Source organism: Dromaius novaehollandiae, chromosome 3, assembly GCF_036370855.1.
Source record: "Dromaius novaehollandiae isolate bDroNov1 chromosome 3, bDroNov1.hap1, whole genome shotgun sequence".
Taxonomy (NCBI): Eukaryota; Metazoa; Chordata; class Aves; order Casuariiformes; family Dromaiidae; genus Dromaius; species Dromaius novaehollandiae.
This window is the reverse complement of record NC_088100.1, coordinates 64,573,376-64,591,801: the sequence shown is the minus strand read 5'-3', so window position 1 is coordinate 64,591,801 and position 18,426 is coordinate 64,573,376. Positions and strand designations below refer to the sequence as shown.

Below are 18,426 nucleotides of genomic sequence, written 5' to 3'. Positions count from 1 at the left end.
AACTTGTTGAATGTCCTGTATCATATACATCATGACTTGGTTTGCTGAACAATTTTTCACACTTTTCCCATGTTTAGTTTCTCACTGTTTGAGTTTGCTCCTTCAGTGTTGCTGTATTTGAGTTGATTAAATTTATTATAAATCAAGAGTTTTATGTTTAAAGATTACCACTGTGTCACTAGCCACTATCATCTTTCCCTAGTTGTGCCTGCTAAACAATGTAGCAGAACAGTGTAGCATGCTTAAAAAGTTAATGTTTCATTATGGTTTAATAAAACAGTGTTCAAATAAACTGTTGTGGCATTTTAACTAGTAATACACAGAAGTAACATCTATGAACATTAAATGCTAGTGCTCTGAAAATCTGCTGTGTTCTCTGTGATCTGTAGTCTTGATGCTGGAGTGGAATGAAGTTGGGAGAGGGATGTTGCAAGGCTCCATCTCTGCACTGGCACAAGAGTGGGGGCTGAATGGAGGAGAAATTCTTAGAAGGCAGATAGACAGCTTGTGTAAGAGGCTGTGAGCTCATCAACTAAGACTACTTATGTAAAAACAAGGTGGGGAGATAAACGTGAAGAAAGGGACTAGACTGGTCTCATCAAGGCATTAAAAGTAGACTTTCCAAGCTGATCCATTTTCGGGGCTTGTTTTGGCACCGGATGGTCTGATCGGTTGTAGTGCTGAGCACTAAGTTTTGCTTCTTAAGCTTCTGTGAATTGCTAAATGACCTGAAAAGTAACTCCATGAGTCAAACTGGTTAGGCAATTTTTGTGGGTAGAGATATCATATTCCATGAAGATAACTAGTGTAATTAGGAAAAGGAGATGAGCTTTCAGGCTTTCTTTGGCTCTAAAGTAGAACTAGCAAACCTCGAAGATGAGAGCACTTTATATTGAATTTACTGCATATCCATTAGACTACCTGAGGGACGAGGTGGTTGCTGCCTGTAGAGAGTAAGGGAAGTGGTGGAAGAAATAAGGTGGCATCTCTCAGAAAAAGAAAGGCAGGTAATTTTTGGCCTGTGAAACATGGAGAGACTTTAATGGGGTGTACTATAAAACTTGTATCACTACTGACTTTTAGTCCTGAGTAGAGTTATGAATTTTAGCTTCTCAGCTTATGCTGAAAGGTGTCCTGTAGGTCGATCTTGAGGATCAGGAGTGAGAGATCAGAGAGGGAGTAACTAGTTTGTGGGAGATACCATTCGATTAGCTTGGTCATTGAGAGCAAAGTTATAAGTAGGGATGAAAAGGATGAGCTGACAATATGTGTGTATGGTTATTCCTGTAAGCGATCAAGGCCAGCTTGCAGTGCCATTGTGGTATGGGATGTTGGCATGTCAGTGGTGACATCGCTGGTGGCTGGAAGGTGGTTTATTTGATATAGTTTGTGAGGAAAGTCATCTTTTCCTGAACAATGCTTGTTTTCTGCAAGAGTTCTTGTGGCTTTTAGTCGCAGTGTTGTAGTAGAGTGAAGGAGCATGTTAAAAAAACATCTCCAGGTGGAAGAATGGGTGATTAGGTTGAGTAGTTTTTCATGGACCTGTAGAGAAGCAATTTGGTAAAATCTTTTGGGTCCTAGTTGGGCAGTTGGTATTTAAGTATATTTCCAAATGTTATATTCCTCTGCCCTATATCCCCAAGTGTAAAATGAGAAGAATGACCATTTTTCTTACGGAGGTGTTGGGAAAATATTTGCATGGATTTAAATGCATTTGCTAGCATAATTTAGTGATAGGTACCATAGAAGAACTTAGATGAAATAGTAAATCTTAATTAAGAATCATATTTGAATAGCATTTCATAACTAAGTCATGAAACTGCGTAATGATCTAAATTAACAAAAATATTGAAGACTGTTCATTAAGTGAACATAACTCAGTCTACGTACAAAACAAAAATATGGGTACAGGAGGAAGAATGAGACAGGAGAAAGCAAAATGGTACGTAGTTACAACTACCTGACTTTCAGTTACGTGTTCGCAAAGAAACCAAGCTAAGCTTCTGCTGGCAGTTCTAATATTCTCTGCATTTTGATTTTTCCACTCTTTTGCTGAGTATAATTTTATTTATATAATAGTACACTACAGTAAAATTCTGTAAGGCTTATTGCATCAATTATTTACTTTTAAGGCACAGTGTAGCATTTGTGTGCTTTAACACCTCTTCTATCAACTTGGCACCTTTCTTTTCTTGTGGTTGAGAATTTGATGATTACGTTCCTTTTTTCCAATAACTGAAATACCACTTTTGTACATATTAGAAAATTACTAAACCACAGCACCATTCGCAGTGACGTATATTGCATGTATCAAATCTTCGTGGTTAATAGCATATCTGAGCCTCTATATATTACTCTTTGTCAGATATTATCTTTGTGGTCTTGTTCTCAAGACATGAAAATTGTTTACTTTCCCTCGTTAATGTATCACAGAGCAAAGTTGGAGCACTCACTTTGTGAACAAGAAGCAACCTAGAGCAGGTCAAATATGAGTTATTTTTCAACATTTCACAAAAGCTATATTGAGAGAGGGGATTAGGGATGCCTAACCAGACATTGAGAAGCTAAGCGATAAATCAAATTGTTTGGGTGACCTTCACATATCCCCTTCTTCTGTATGCTGTGACAGCCTTTAATAGTTATAGTGCCGTGTAACTGTCCTTCCCCTGCAGCTGACCCCGTTCCAGCTGGTGCTCAGCATAGACACATTTCCTGTATGAGGAAACCATGAATGCTGTTTTTTATTCCTGTATCATTCACTACCTCACCTCTGATGTTATTTACTAAATGTACTTCAAATACTCTCCTATATGTGGAACTACATGGTATTTTCACTGTTCGTATTCTTTATGAATGTTAGTAGTTTATTAAAACAGCCTTTTAAGAAATACTACAGGAGATGTAAAAATGTCATTGCCAGAAACTGACATTGAATCCAGGCTTTCCTCGGCAGGACTATGGACTTCTGGCAAGGCTGAGTCCGGAGACAGGAGGGCTTTCCTGGAGCATAGACTCTGGATTCTGCAGCTTTGGTCCCCCCACTTCTGATCAGGTTCCCAAAGAGCAAGATAGATCTGCAGGAATTGGGTTACTGTAACTTCAGTAAATTCCTATTATCTGTCCTGCTAGTAGATCACTATAATACCAAAATAGCTGTGTAATCATCACAGCTGATGAACCTGATCAGGGCTGAAAGACTTGCTTTCAATAGACATGGGTTATCTGAGGTTCTGGGTTGCATGTAGGAAGAAAATTATCTCTGCAAGAGAAAAGAATAGAAAATCAGCCTGCAAGGCTCTGTTGTGTTCATACTGGTAGCAAATTGAATCCTCTTTGGGAAAAGTATTTGGGACTTCTATGTCCAATTTTTCCAGTCATTTTTAGCATGTTGCCTTCTCCAAATAATTCAAAAATATATTTGACTTTTCTCATGCTTGACTAAGTCCAATTGTTCTGTTTCTTTCTAGTACCTTTGCCAACACAAATTGTAATAAAATCCAAAAATTTCAGGACTGTCATGCACTGGCATTACCCACCTGTTTTCGAAACCCCTCGTTTTACAGTGGAAATCAAACCTTACAAGTAAGTTCTTACTTTTTCATTTTTTCCTGTACTTCATATTTTCTAGAAGCATATAAAAGCCATCAGTCTATGATAAATGGTTTTATTCCCATTTGGTGAAGCCATGTAGTGATAACTGAAGGTTGCCTAAGTATAAATTAAGGCAAAATTTGTCAGATGTTTTGTCACAGGCAGTATACTGTACAATAAGTGGCAATTGTATTAACTATTATTTGATCTGTTTTACAGCTTAGGTGTTTATAAGACCATCTCTACTTGTGTGAACACCTCAGCTCATTTTTGTGATCTCTCAGGGGAAATAGAAGACCTTTTTTCCTCCCATTGGTTTCGAGTTAAAGCTGTTCTTGAGTCAGAACAGTCTGAGTATGTTGAGACAAGTGAATTTATTTTGCGAAAGCATGGTAAGTTCCATCACACCCTAAATCTTGTAATTTTCTCCCAAAATTTAAAAAGTGAATGGATTTTTTCTTTTAACTGTGTTATGTCCCAGGTGGGAATATTGTACACTTAGGAGTCCAGGCTGAAATGAAGTATGATTGTTGTTCAGTAGGGTTTTCTTAGTTCTGCCTCTGTAGGGACTTTTTTGCCCTCCCACTGCAGTACTGGAATATTTTTCAAAACTTTTAAAAGCAGAGGAGTGGTGCTAGTGATGTGCTCTGCACATCTTTCCCATATTCTTGCCTGCTTGCAAGAATAGTAGTAAACTGCTACTGGTAGCTCTGATCCCATAGAAGTTGTGTTCAAGGGGTCAGTGAAGTGATGTCTTGGCACTACAGCCCCACTTACCAAGTGATATCTTGACACTATAACCGCACTTACTGACAGCTTTGGGTGTCTATGGATGTTACCTAGAAACTACAGAAGTCCCCTGTGTCTGGTTAAGTAACAGTTATTCCTTCTTCATTTAAATGCTTTGGGCTGCTTCAGTAGGAATAGCACTTTTTTTACTGTAGAAGTTGTATGTCCAGACTTCAAGCCAACCTTTCCAAAACTGTGGTGCAAGCCCCAGCGGTATGTGGGGAGCACAACGTGAAAAGTCACACAAGAGTGAGGAAGGGCTAAGAGATTTCCTTAGTACTTGCTACATTCTCAAGCTATGGCTTTCAGGCAGGATGGTCCATGAACTTTTCTCTGACAAAGCATAGCTTGGGCTGTGCTTTAGAGAGAGCTGGGTTTCTGCGTTGCTGGAGTTGTAAAAAATTGTTGGAGTTGTAGATTCCCTCTTTCTTCCTCGCCCTTCCCTCACCCAATACTCTCATGACTTGGAATCAATGGTCAGTTTCAACCATTTGCCAAAGGGACAGAAGTCATGGAAATAATGCTAAGTTCCACAGTTTGCAGAAAATTGGCAGTGATGTATGGAAGAAAGACCCAAAGTAATGTTTGCAGTGAACAAGAGACACGTATGTTCAGTCAGACCATTAGACAGCAAAAATTCATGTAGGCCATTGCCACAGGAAATCAGGCTTCCTAACTACTATTGTTCAAGACACTATTTGTTTGGATTTTCAAATAGCCTTTTTTGATAGTATATTGTTTTTAGTTGAGCATGGTTTATGGGTGGGATTTAGTCAGCAGTATTTTGTGTTCTGTTCTCATTTACCCATAAATGTGTAAATGCTCTGTTTTTTTTATAACTGTTGTCAGTGAGCTGAATTGTTATGGCTTTATATAGGTAGGAAAGTTCTTTTCTTTTTTTTTCTTTTTAACAGTAAAATTCTTTGTGGACAATCTCTGTTATTTCTGTTTTAGAAGCAGATTCATGCTTGTATCCATATGCCTTCATTACTTCTCAGTATTACAGCTGTACAATATTAACAGCATTAAAATAGACATGTAATTCTTCTCAAATCTCTAATGAATTTATGGAAGTTAAGTATAAATAGCAAGTTTTATTAGATTTGTATATCTTGATAAAATGTCAAAAGCTTTGACCTAATAGAAAAGGTACAATGTGTTTCAGGAGAAATAGGACCACCTAAATTGCATCTCTCAAGGCACAGTGACAGAATCATCGTTGATATTTATCATCCTCCATTTCCATCTGTGGAGCTTTATCCTTGGATCAGAAAAGTTTATTCAGAGCTCACATATGCAGTGACTTTTAGGGACAGTAAAAATCAGGTATGTTTCAAAGTGAAAACTTCAAATTAAAATATTTGTGTTTTAAATACATAAACAGGGAGTGCACTCCTTTTAATATTAGATTTTTTAAAAAATGTCCAATAACACATAAAGTTAGCAGTTATCAGAAAAACAGCTGAATGTAACATAAGACTACTGATGCAAAGTGAAGCCCTAAAATGTCAAATGGGTCATGGTGAGAGACATGACATGCAGGTCTAGATGTTAGCTGTCCAAATACATGTCTAATAACAGAAATTAAAGGTTGTTGTATGACCTGTATGTCAAAGTTAGGGCTACTTGATTACATGCTATTATTTCTGCACACATGCTGAAACACTGGTAACTTTATTTGTGCGCCTTTCACTACTCTAGGTAGACCATTTGTATCAGAAGATTAACTTTCGAGATACTGATACCGCTTCATTCATTTAGCGATCATGGAGGGTGAACTTGAGAAAACTCATAGCAGATGTGTTTATTTTTAACTTTTCATAGGCATTCAGATATGATTTTTATGGAATTAGGAATTGAATTTAGTGAATTAGGAATGTGAATATCAACAGAACCTATTTTGGATGCATCTGAAAATTTTAGCTGTAAGCACCATGGTTTGATCAAATATAACTCCTTAAGGTAGCAAGTAAAACGGTTCTCTTTTGGAAATAGCTGATAGACAAAGTTCACAGCTTTAGCAAGGCACGTGGATGTAGGACCACGTATCAAATAGTGTTGTCATGTTTTGGAAGTGTTGGAAGGTACTGTAATTTTTATTTTGTTGTATTTAGTCAAATGATATAATATGGCTTTGCTTTTTTGTAGAGTAAAGAGGAGTTCCTTGCAGATGATTGTAATATGCATGAATGTAACCTGAACATCCCCATTCCTTCTGAAGGTTCTATTTATTGTGTTTCGGCGAGGGGAAGTTTATATAACGATCTGATATTTGGCGTCCAGTCAGAAGAAAGCTGCATTCATGTTCCTAACAAGCAGACTTTGAGTAAGAAGAGTCTAAAAATTTAGTAAGAATGTAACTGAAGAGCTGTCTATAAAGAGTCTGACCAGAGATTTTAGCTAAGTATTCTGACTCTGATATTGCTGTGCACTGACCTGACCCATAGGAGAGTATCAGAAAAGGGAAAACATCATCATTCTTTCCAAATGCACTCTCCCAGTTCTAAAGACTTCTAATGATAATACATTATTTTCAAGTGACCTTGATTTTTTTTGGGGGGGGGGGGGGGGAGCGGGTGCTTTTCCTGCTTCATTGGTATTCTAGAATTTGTTTTGACTGTACATGATCTTTGGTGTAATTAACAAATGACAAACAGATTGTTCAGTCAGTTGCACGGTTTCCAGAAACACAACATCCATCTTGTAACAAATTGCTTTTTGCTGAATTGTATCTTCAAAGAAAATGCATGTAGGCCTTCATGAGTTTGAAATAGCAATAAACTTGTAGTAAAAAAATTAAGATATCATCTTGTTTTTATTAAGAGAACAAAGGCAGCTAGTGACCCAACTTCGTATCTCTGAAAACCTCTTACAAACTTTTTAGTGTCACTTAATCTGGACCAAAAGTTCAATAGAGAAAAGGGATAAAATTGGTAAAAGCAGTCACATGTTCTTTCTTTATGCAGAGGAAGAGCAGTATGCTTGAGGGAATTAACTGTTTTATATTTTGAAAGATTTCACAATTTTATTGGACATTAGATTATATGCAGTAATTCTTATGTCAGTTAATATACTATCACATGGAAGAAGTAAAAAACTTCATCCACACTCATCTCTGAGGAACGAAAAGTTATTTATAAAATTCCTTTATCTCTATAAAAACACTGCTGTGTTCATAACTTGAAAATTGTGTTATTATAATTTTTATATATTGTTTTATAAATTAAGTTCTTGAGTGAGAAAGGTGGTAAAGTGATACATTCGCACATTGCAGCTAAGAGTTCTGAGCTATTTCAGTTTCTAAAGTTATTCTAAATGATACATGGTTCTGTACATGATTCTAAATGGTTTATTTTCCAAACTTCTTGACAAATCTTTCTCTAACTTCCTAGGCACACAAAATACTATAATTGTGGTTGGTATCATCCTGAGCTTTGGTCTAATTTTGATTACATGTTGTGGCTTCAAGAAACTAAGGAAGAAGAACATAAAGCTGCCTAAGTCTTTGGTAAGTTCAGACTTCTCTTCTGTATCAGATTTTTACTCTCCAGCTAGCTAAGTTTTATAACTAACGGCTTTATGTCTATCTCATTTTTTACTATGATCTCATACAAGTTTAGGATTTATATCAGTCTAAGATTCTCACAGCCTCCGCAACCAGATGCTCTGTATTTATTTTAGGACTAGACTTCAGTCTCTTTTTGACTGAAGCAACATTACTTGGTCCATTTTGAAAACTTAGTTCCTAAAAACTGAATGTGTGCGTGCATAGATACGTTTGTATTCATTCTAGTTATAGGGACACGCATGAGATGCCTTCATTTTATGGTAATATTGTGGTACTGCTAATTGTTTAATGTTGTTACAGCGATGTGTGGAGTAAGAAAAAAGTTGTAGTGGTATACAGAGAAGGAAGAACAACTTGTGGAAGTCTGTTCTCACACAGGGCAGTCCCAGGGACGAGAGGTCAGCAGCTCCTCAATTTTGTCTGCGGGGAACTTTAAGAAGCAGAAACAGCAGGGAGTTCTCCTTGTTTCCACACCAGGCCAGAGCAGAGCATCTGACAAGTACCATTATATTATACTTCTGGTGTCTTGTTAGTAACAACTGAACAATCAGCAGCAAGTTTCAAGAACTGTCATGTGAGGCAGTAGTAATTCTTAACTGGTAATCATATCAAGATTTATCTCCTTAGTAGATACAGGAAGCTTCATATAACTTCTAGAGAGAATAGGCAGTGATCTTCAATTCCATATCCTTCAACTTCAGGACCCTTAGAATGATTCCATTTTGGTGCAGGGGTAGCTCAACACCCAGGGTTCCTCTGGAGCCAGCTTCCTTTTGAAATAGGATATTAGGAGATGAGATTGCTGTGACCAAATGGAGCTATCCAAACCAGTGATGCTATGTCCCTTTACAGTAAGCCATAATCTAGTTAGGGTTGATGGAGCGCAGGTGTGATTCATCTCATTCTAAAATGAGTATCTACATCTGGTTAGGCAGAGCATCCTTTAAAATGCCTGTTCCTCTCCATGAACTATGACAGAAGCCTTGGAACTAGCTCAGAGGTAGCCATCCACTCTATAGACTTGGAAAACCAGATGAGATAAATCCACCGAGGGAATCTACAACTAGACCCAGATATCCTACACACATACCTGTAGGAAAAGTGAGAGACTGGTGACCTCTTTCAGCTTCTTGTTCACACCAGTGTGTAACAATCTGAATACATACTGTTATATTCTATGTATACACACAATTTTCATGAAGACAACTCATTATAGCAAAACATGCCTTCATCCAGAATGACTAAGCTATGCCCAGTAGATGCCTGTTGCTCTGGCTTTCCAAAACTACTGTGATCCCACATCCAAGGGGATAGGAAAAACATCACCCGAGTAGAATGGGTGCTATGTAACTACTGTGAGCTTGCTGACATGTGCTCCAGGTTCACACTTTAGCTTGTCTTGGTGAAACTTGTTTGAGTGCCCATTCTCTCAATTTGCTGGGCTATATGTTATCTTGTGCTTCCTACGTGTTCCAGCATACCAGATTCCCTCCTGCTATGTGAAGGTTTTGATTAAAGTCCATATAAACCAAGCAACTCTTAAGCAGTCTGGTTCACATTCCACTTTATACCTTGTTGTAAGGAATTAAAACTGTTTGTAAAGGTCCTTACCTTCTGTCCATTTCCATTGAATTCTCTGATCTCAATTGTAAAGCTCACAAAGATAGTTTCAGTGCAGGAGATATGAATAATATGGGAATTATCTCTTCAGACATCTTAGAGCTGAGAGCCTATCACTGCGTTTTAAATCTGCACCAGACATGCCTTTCCATACAGGTCATGACTATTGTGCTTTACCTGAAAACAAAGCATCTGTAGAATCTTCCTGTATGTTACTAGGCTAGGCAAGGTGTCCCACTTTAGGACAGCTGCCTTCCTGAGGTCTGCTTCCTAACAGCTTTAAGTAGACACTAGAAGGCACTAAAAGATTAAATTATTTGAATGACTTTCAGCAAGTTGAAATCAGGAGGGAAAAAAAAAAAAGCAATCATCAAGCAACTGCCTTGCTGCTCATATAGTCAAAGAAAAGAAAAAAAATACCTTGCCATTTAGATCTCAAAAATATTTACATTGTCTTCTGTAAGATTTTTAGGACTCTGAGAAATAACATGTCAGTCATGTTCAGGTCTTACTTCCAAAATGTGACTGTCTTACAGTATGAACATTGAATGGTTACTTTCATAAGGGAGAGTTTCTTAGTTTAAATATGCAAAACACCCCTATTCATAGTAGGAGGAACCCTACCAGGAATATGAATCTAGTGAAATGGAGCACGTTATTTACAAGATTTAGTCATGCTAGTTGTCTTCTACTGGGTCACAGGTTTCTGATGTTATCAGCAGTCCAGCTGTAATTAAAGAGCCATTCATTATCTTTCAGCTATCTTACTAAAAGTATTTCAAGATGTTTCTCCTTCCACCCACCATCTCAGTCATTCCAGTTTGTCCTGTGCGTGATAACCAAATTTTTGTGTTAAGGTTTATGATACGGATTTATCCACTCTAAAAGGAACCCTTCCTCAGTTTAGTGATAAGCCTTGGGCATCTCAGTCTCCCAAAACTTCGCACTCTTTCTCTCAGTTCTTTTTATCTTTAAGTGGTGGTAAATATTTTAATGGGTAGAAAATGCACCCAAATACACTCTTTGCCATAAAAGCAAAAGCCCCTTTGAAAAGCAGCAAATTTCATTTTTTAGCTCATGCTTAAATCAACACTTCTGCTATCTGCTGATGCTTTTTTCCAAGCCTGGCAGGGATGACAAGGTTGTGTTCTCTTGGTGTGTGTGCAGAGCACTTACAAATGCTGATGAAATATTCAAGAATTTTCTCTATGACTCTGGCTTTTTAGTCATTATGCTTTTGCAGCATATCTTTTTAATTTGGAGAAACTGATTCTCCAATTTGTGTAACTGATTGTCCTTGTAAATTTTATTGACTGATGTCTGCCAGAAATAATTATCATCTGACAAGAGGTAAGTTGCTTTGTTAGCTTTTGTGAAGTATTTTTTCCTGTGTTGATATTTAGAGGGAAGCAAAAGAGTCTTCTATTTTATACATTTACCCAGCATTAATTTATTGTGAAAACATGCAAAAACCATGTAGATTTTGTCAAAGCCCTAATGAGATTTGAAATGGACTTCTCAAACTCTCCTCCAGAGAATGTGCTCCTGAAAATTACTGGGAATGTACTACACCTACTAGTGTAGGTGGACAAGCCCTTAGAAAATAAGGTTATATAGAAAATAAAGTTAAAACAAAAACTGTCAAGTACCTTGATAGTTATTCATTCTTTTTTGGATGTGTCTTTTATATGTATCCTGGAGCCTGGCTTCCGCCTGTGTAACACTCTACTCTATTAAGATGGTGAAAGACCTGAAACCTGAGGTGTTCTCATTGGAGGCATTAAAATACCTGAGCATATGCATCATGCCAGGAAATACTGCCGAGATGCAGCTTAAGCTCTCCTGTTGGCTCTCAGTTTACCGATATTGTATTATGTACCTGAAAGAAAAATAATAACTTACCTACAGTAAATATTTTTCTTCAAATTAATTACACTTTTTACTGGAGATGCTTTGAATGGCATTCAGATTAATGTAGTGGGATCTGTTGATTCTTCTCTTTGAAACTAGAAATGACTGTGTGAATTGCTAAATTACTTTGTGTAAATCGTGACTCAGTGACTCCTAAAGAACCTTTGATACCAGGAAACCCATGAGGGTTTTTTTTTTTTTCTTCCAATGGCTTCCTTGTTTCGTGGATGGGAGTAAGAGTGTCTGCTCCATGTTGCTTTAGGCAAAAACTCAGTGGTTTTATTTTTGAGAACAAAAGTCTTGGATATGTTTGTATAGAGAGTATGTACTTTATCCTCAGGATTTCTCTAAGTGTTGCCAGCAAGCAGTGTGAAATGCAGAAACTGTGTAGAGTGTAAGGCATTTTCCTAACACATTTTAGGAATATGACTTTAGGGCCACGTGTAAATCTTTAAAGGACAGAAAGAACTTAGGGACTCCCTTTGGTTTGATTTCTTTTGTTTGTTTTTACTGTAGTAAAGCAGGTAGAGGTGGGGTGGAAGAAGGTTCATACTGTTGTAGATGCAGCTTTTAGCTATATTTTTTATAGCATTCAATTTTTATTCATGTTCTTCAAGTATTCCAACTTAAATAGGGAACTATCTTCTCATGCCACTTACTGTGCGACTATTGGAGTAAGATTTTTACTACTACAAAAAGCTACAGATTCTGGTCCCTTCAAGATCAGTGTAGGTATGACATAAATATCCAATATTTTTCCATATATCTGTATAAACAGATTTTCAAGAGGTATAGCATCAATCCTAATAACTGTTCATAAGCTTTTAAGTATCTGTACCTTCTTGATTGCATTCTGTTTTCTGCAACTACCTTTTAAGCATCAGCTTCTTAAGTATGGGTAGTTCCCAAATGTGCTCACACAAAATTACTCTGAATATTCTTTATCTAGTATACTGACTATTCCAATAAAACAGCCGTCATTCTCTCTGGATATTCATTTTCTAAAGGGCAGTTATGTTGTGGTGTGGCATATTCTTGGTGTCAGGACCCACCTTAATGCCATTTTTTTACTAGTTTCCATTGAATACTCCTTGACTTCAAAGAGATCATCTCACCCTAGTTCTGCTAATACAGCTGTTTGTAAAACTCAGATTGCAAGTATTTCATCTCCATGGAATGTTTGTTTTGGGTTTTTTTTTTTTTTTTTTTAACTGGAATAGTCTCATTGATCCAGCATAGGTCACAGTACCATAAACAAATACCAGGGCAATTGAAGGGGAAGGTACAGGAGTGAAGTGAGAGATGGAGGAATGGCATCAGTTCTGCTAAAGCCAGGATGCTGTGAAGGTATGAATGTGGAGATATGGCCTCAAAGCCTTTTGATCAAGGAAGATATGTTAAGCACAGTAAGATTTAATGGTCCAATTTTTGATGGTTGTCTCAGTTTTTATACAAGTACAGAATAGGAGATTCTTTTTGCCTATTTGGAGATTTTCTTAAACCACACTATTTTTTTCCCCCACCTTTTTTTCTCCATAGCTACATCCCTCCCTTTCAGATTTGACTCAACCAATATTTTCAGTCAAAATATCTAACGAAGTATCTCAAAAAACTGATTGTGTATATCTCAGTAAGAATTTAGCTCATGGTAGCCCATAGTAGCTCATACTTCATGATACATATGTGTAGTGAATTACAGAATTTGAAAAAACTCTTGAACTGAGTAACCCTTTTTCCGTAAGCTTTGTGTTAGGTTTAGGGGACAGCTTTACACAGCTGAAAGCTTACCCTACTTTGTTTTTCATATGTATTCTTGAAAATATCTTAAAACAACAAAAAGAACCCCACCAAATCAAACTACAGGACTTGATGCATGCTTTCACCAGTGGAGTTTTCAAAGGGAAACATCAAAGTTTGTTGCAGCCCTGACAGTGCGTAATGATATTGGAGAAATGAACAGGAAGACTTCAGCATAGATGTGACTAGCAGGACTGTTTAAAGGTTCTCATATTATTTTAAAGATCTGTCTTGGAAGGTCTCTTCTCTCCTAATTGAGACAGTGCTGGAAAATTATATTCATTACAAGTTATGCTCATGTGTATCTATGGGCTTGAAAGGTTGCTGAAACTGGTTCAAGAGGAAGAGTACTACTGCTTTTTTTTCCTCTGCTGCTCTCCTTGCCACTGTGAACTTCAAGTGACTTAAAATATAACAGGTGAAGGTTGCACCTATGAAATGGAGCTGGTCCTTGCAATGTGCTTGCACACTGAAAGCATTTTTGTTAGCTTGCCTAAAAGCATTAATCAAACAGTTGGAGTCATAGCCATGGGCTAATGAACTTGCCATAGTCTCATTTTGCTAATTTCTGTTGGAAATGATTGTAATAAAATTAAATTTAATTACAAACTTTTTTTTTAACCTCTGAACCTCTGACAGATGCTAAAGCCAATAAATTAGTAACTTACACAAAAGTAAAAGGTTTTTTTGTTTTTTTCCTTCTTTTTCCATTTCAGGTCAGTGTGATAAGAAACCTAAACACAGACAACTTTCTAGAACCAAAATTAGAGACAAACTACAACTCTGTGGTAAGCCTCATGCCAGATGAGGCAGCATCGCCAGTGAATGATGAAGTGAACCCGCTGAAGGTAGAGCAAAAAGAAGGAATTGTTAATCCTGAGAATTCCAGTGAAGGAGCATCTTGTATTCTTCTGCCAGAGGTACCAAGCAACACAGGAGAGGTTTCTGTGCAGGAAAGCACAGAGGAGGTATCCTCTGATGATGAACAAAGTCATAAAGTGAAAGACAATTATTTCATTTCTGGCAATAATCAAACAGAGTTATGCAGTAACTCTTCAGATCCAGAGGTTTCTACCACAGAAGTACAACAAACAGTAAATCAAAGCAGCTGTCTCAAGTTTTCGGGCTATGACAAGCCTCACGTGCCATTAGATATGTTGATAGATGTTGGTGAAGAACAGCCTGTGATTGCATACAGGCCCACTGACTAACCAGGGTAGCTGCAGCATTTAACCAGAACTCATGAAGAAAAGCATTACTGAAGATTATGGAGAGTATTGGTAATGTTATCAACATCTAGAAGTTTTAAAATATCCTGATCCAAACAGAATAACTAGTATATAACTTACTACAGTGGGATGCTGAAATGCAACTGAGAGTAGTGCCTGAGAACAACGTAAAAAGTGGGGAAAAGTTTCATAATAACCTGTCACTTCCAGAAGCGTTTGTGTATATGGCATAGAGTACTATTTGAAACAGGAAGTAGTAAGTTAATTTTTTAATAGTACTCTATGGAGAACAGATATTTCATGAAGGAATATAAAGCAGTTGCTGTATCATTGTTCCATTCTGTCTCAAATCCTTTTCAAAATTAATTCTGTGAACTGAATACTTAAAGTCCTTCACTTGTTTATGAGAGGTGTTCAAGAAATGTTTGAGAGTTTTTTGCCTTTATTGAAGGTGTTCTGTTGTTTCTCTTTGTTTTCTCTTAAATGCTTAAAGGATATTTCTGTTTTAAAAGAAATCCTACTATTTCTTCGAAGAGTATACTTATAGCTTTTTCATGCACCATGAAGGAACTGAGTAATTTGGTTCCATGGCCAGGAACCAGCTATTCATTATGTTCTGTTCTGCAATTAGAAATGTGCACTGGAGGACTAGTACTTCCTACATTTCAGTTAGTAAACATTAGACTTTTTCCTTCAGTAAACATTAGACTTTTTCCTTCAGAGCACAAGTCCTGTGACTCTAAAAAAGGCTATTTTAAAAAAGTTATGTTATCTGTGTATAGCTGCATTGATTTGGGTTGCCTAGATACACTGTGTAACCAAGTCACGTTCTCAAACTCCTATTCTAGCAGGCTGACTGACCCTCATTGAAAGAAGTTTGTTTAATGTCTGGTTACACAAATTCTTTAGAAAATGTTTTCAAAATTCAAAAGTTTGTCTTCCTCCAGAGCATTTCTTTTCTATTCTTATTCTTAGAACAGTGTGGTTTTTGATAGAAGTCAACAGGAGTCCAGCCAGTCACAGCTAAGCTGTTTTCTAGCAGGTTGAAAATGACTACCATTTTTCAGTTCTTGTGACATAAGTCAGAAACTACACCAAACTATCTCCCTCCAAAATACATCTCAAAACAGAAGTAGTGTGATAATTTGTAGTTCTGAAGTTAGTCACCTGACAGCACTTTGAATTTTGAAGGATAAGATTATAATTTTGAAAGTCGAAGAATGAGAGTTATATTTCTTATTTAAAAATTTTGAGTCTAATGCCTATAATCCAGTTATTTTTCCCTTTAGACAAGATTTTATGGTAAATGGTTTTTTTCTGGGTTTTTTGGAAATGTTTACAGTAGGTTTTAATGAAGCTTACTTCAGGGGAAAAGGATATTTTTTTTACAGACACAAGATGGTGTGTCTGCACACTTTTTTTTTTTTTTACAAAAGTGTCTATTTTAAAAGATGTTTTTTGTAGGCGTATCATTAGTATTTGAAAAGCTCATAAATCTTGACTATTACAGCAAATGGTTTTGAAGGAAAACAAGTATTGTAGTACTGCTGTCCTTACCTTTCTCACTGGTATGAATATTCATAAGATAAAGTTAGTTTCTAGAGGACCCACTGGACTGCTCTCTTTCCTGCAAATATCAGACGTTAACCACAGTGGTATATGCACAATTCCCAAAGGGTTCAGGAGAATAGCAGTCTTTCCCTTCTCTACTCACAGGAAGACAATAGTTCTGCTAGTAGTATTTTGATAGTTTGAGGAAAAGACGAATCAAGTAGGCAAATGTTGCAGTTATGTTGTAACAGAAAGCTGAGTTAAAGATTTCAGTATGTTTTAACTGACTTTGTATTTCTACATTAGATTTCAGTCTAGTGGGACCATCTGATTTTTTTTTCAATGTCATATTCTGGGTTGAGTTCCTAGCAATTGGTGCAGGTGACTCATTTTTCAGGATCTAACTGTGTATCTCCACAGCAGAAGGGCAGGAAATAAGTCTCTGTCTTCTAAGGAGGCTTTGAAAATCAAAATTAACTTGGAGTTGAAGTTTCGACTAAACTGACTTTGGTTAATAATATGGATCACCACTGAAGTGTGCTTTTAGCCATCTGTGCTACTAAGGAGATGGGCAGCTGTGTTTTGTACAGAGTTTGAAGCTGTTGTCCTTTCTTCCAGGTTTTGTAGGTTTGTTGATAAATATGAACTGCAATAAATACCTTGGAAAGTTATAAATGTCAGATAGTCCTGTGAGTGGAAGGGACCAGCCAGGTGCTAGGATATAGGTAAGGGTAGGTATAGTTAAGATTGATCAGAAGTAACACAGAAATAAATATGGGAAGAATTTGGCATGGTGGGTAGTTTTGTGTAATGGAAAGGCACTGTTACTCTGTAACCTGAAACTCAAGCATAGGAGCTTAGGTATTTTGTACTAAGCAACATATACATATGTAACTAACCTCTTCTTGAAACTATCACAAGAATAACTTTTAATAACTGAAAATTTCTACACTATAGTTACAAAACCACTGAAGCATCACTTTCAGTACAGGTATGTCATCCAGGTGCTGTGTACTTAACCTTGGAAGTCAGTGGGATGGGGACAGTTTGAGCCAACCACGGAGTACATCTGGATGTTTCAATTGCTCAGACAGCTTTCAGGTTTTATGACTGTGAATTGGAGAAGTTTGCAGGGAGCATAAAGCACCAGGTTATTTTATTCATTAGCTGTGACTGACTGAAAATGAGGTCACAGTGAGACAAAAATGCATCCCCTGGGTTAAACTAGGCTCCATCTCCCACAGTCTTGTCTCCAGCAGTTCTTAGTATTTAGAGAGAGCCTAGGAACAAGGTAAGTGCATAATGGTATTTCTGCCAGCATACAATCCAGCTCCAGCAACCTGCAGTGTGGGGACTTCCTGAGCTGGGGAACATGGAAATACCTTACCAGCTACAGCTAACAACTTTTCTAAGAATTTCTTTAGTTGTCCTTTTTGTGTGAACTTTGCAATTTTTTAATCTACTGTGCAATTAATAGTAAAGTATTGTGGTAACATTCTGTGCTGGCAAGAAGCATCAAATGCTGTGTTTTTATGCTTTTTCATATAAATATAGTTTAAAAAATGCACACTTCAAATCTACTGACATCTGTGAAAAGAAGACATCTTATAGTGGTCCCAGTTGCTTAGAACAGATGTGCATATTTGTATATAGTCCCTCACTGGTTGAGATTCCAAGGAGAGAGACCTGCATGCAAAGAGCTGTTTGTCTTAAGCTAGAAGTAACTGGTTGCTCTGAAGTAGTGCCACGTAAACAGTTTAATACAAGTAAATACTTAATTCATATTAATAGTTTCAGCATGTCTCAAAAAAAAAAAAAAAAAGCAGCACCTTTCATCTTACCAAATAAGTACTCTACATTAAAGCCAAAATACAGAGGTTTTCTATAGTGACCTGCATAAGTATCTTTAGTATGATTTTTAAAAACTCGGTCTTTTAAGTATGAAACCCTTATTTATTAACATTTTTCATATTCTCTAAATTAATGCAATCATTGGGCTAGATGGAACCTCCAGAAGTCTAGTTCATTTTTCTCCTCAGAAATCTCCACATCGTTCCTCTAGCATGTCTCTCTAATGACTACAAAACGTCACCAGGCAATCTATTCTAGTAGAGCATTACCCTTCAAAAATATTTTTGCAATGTCTAAGCCAAGTCTTCTTGGCTTTGGTAAGCTCAGCGTTCTATCCAAAATGGACCTGCTGAGCATACTTTGATTCTTTTCTCAAGTTTATAACTAAACTGCTTGTAAATACTGTAAATTTTAAATGTTTTTATATTGAATTAAAAAAAATCTGAGGCAAATAATGTGCTCTGCTTTTTGCTGCTGTTAACTTTTATACTGAAGAATAAATCTGCATTTTGAAGCTTG

At 36.9% G+C, this 18,426-nt stretch overlaps 1 protein-coding gene across 3 annotated transcripts in view; it reads left to right on the top strand.

The window, feature by feature from the left end:
* IFNGR1 (interferon gamma receptor 1) overlaps positions 1–18,426 on the top strand; it is a 24,890-nt gene extending 6,464 nt beyond the window's left edge. For all 3 annotated transcript variants that reach the window (XM_064509041.1, XM_064509040.1, XM_064509042.1), the window contains 6 exons: positions 3,468–3,582; positions 3,811–3,983; positions 5,546–5,706; positions 6,529–6,706; positions 7,773–7,888; positions 13,993–18,426. In XM_064509041.1, the coding sequence (XP_064365111.1) occupies positions 3,518–3,582; positions 3,811–3,983; positions 5,546–5,706; positions 6,529–6,706; positions 7,773–7,888; positions 13,993–14,487 (1,188 nt within the window). In that variant the 5' untranslated portion in view covers positions 3,468–3,517 and the 3' untranslated portion in view covers positions 14,488–18,426. The remainder of the gene's footprint in view (positions 1–3,467; positions 3,583–3,810; positions 3,984–5,545; positions 5,707–6,528; positions 6,707–7,772; positions 7,889–13,992) is intronic.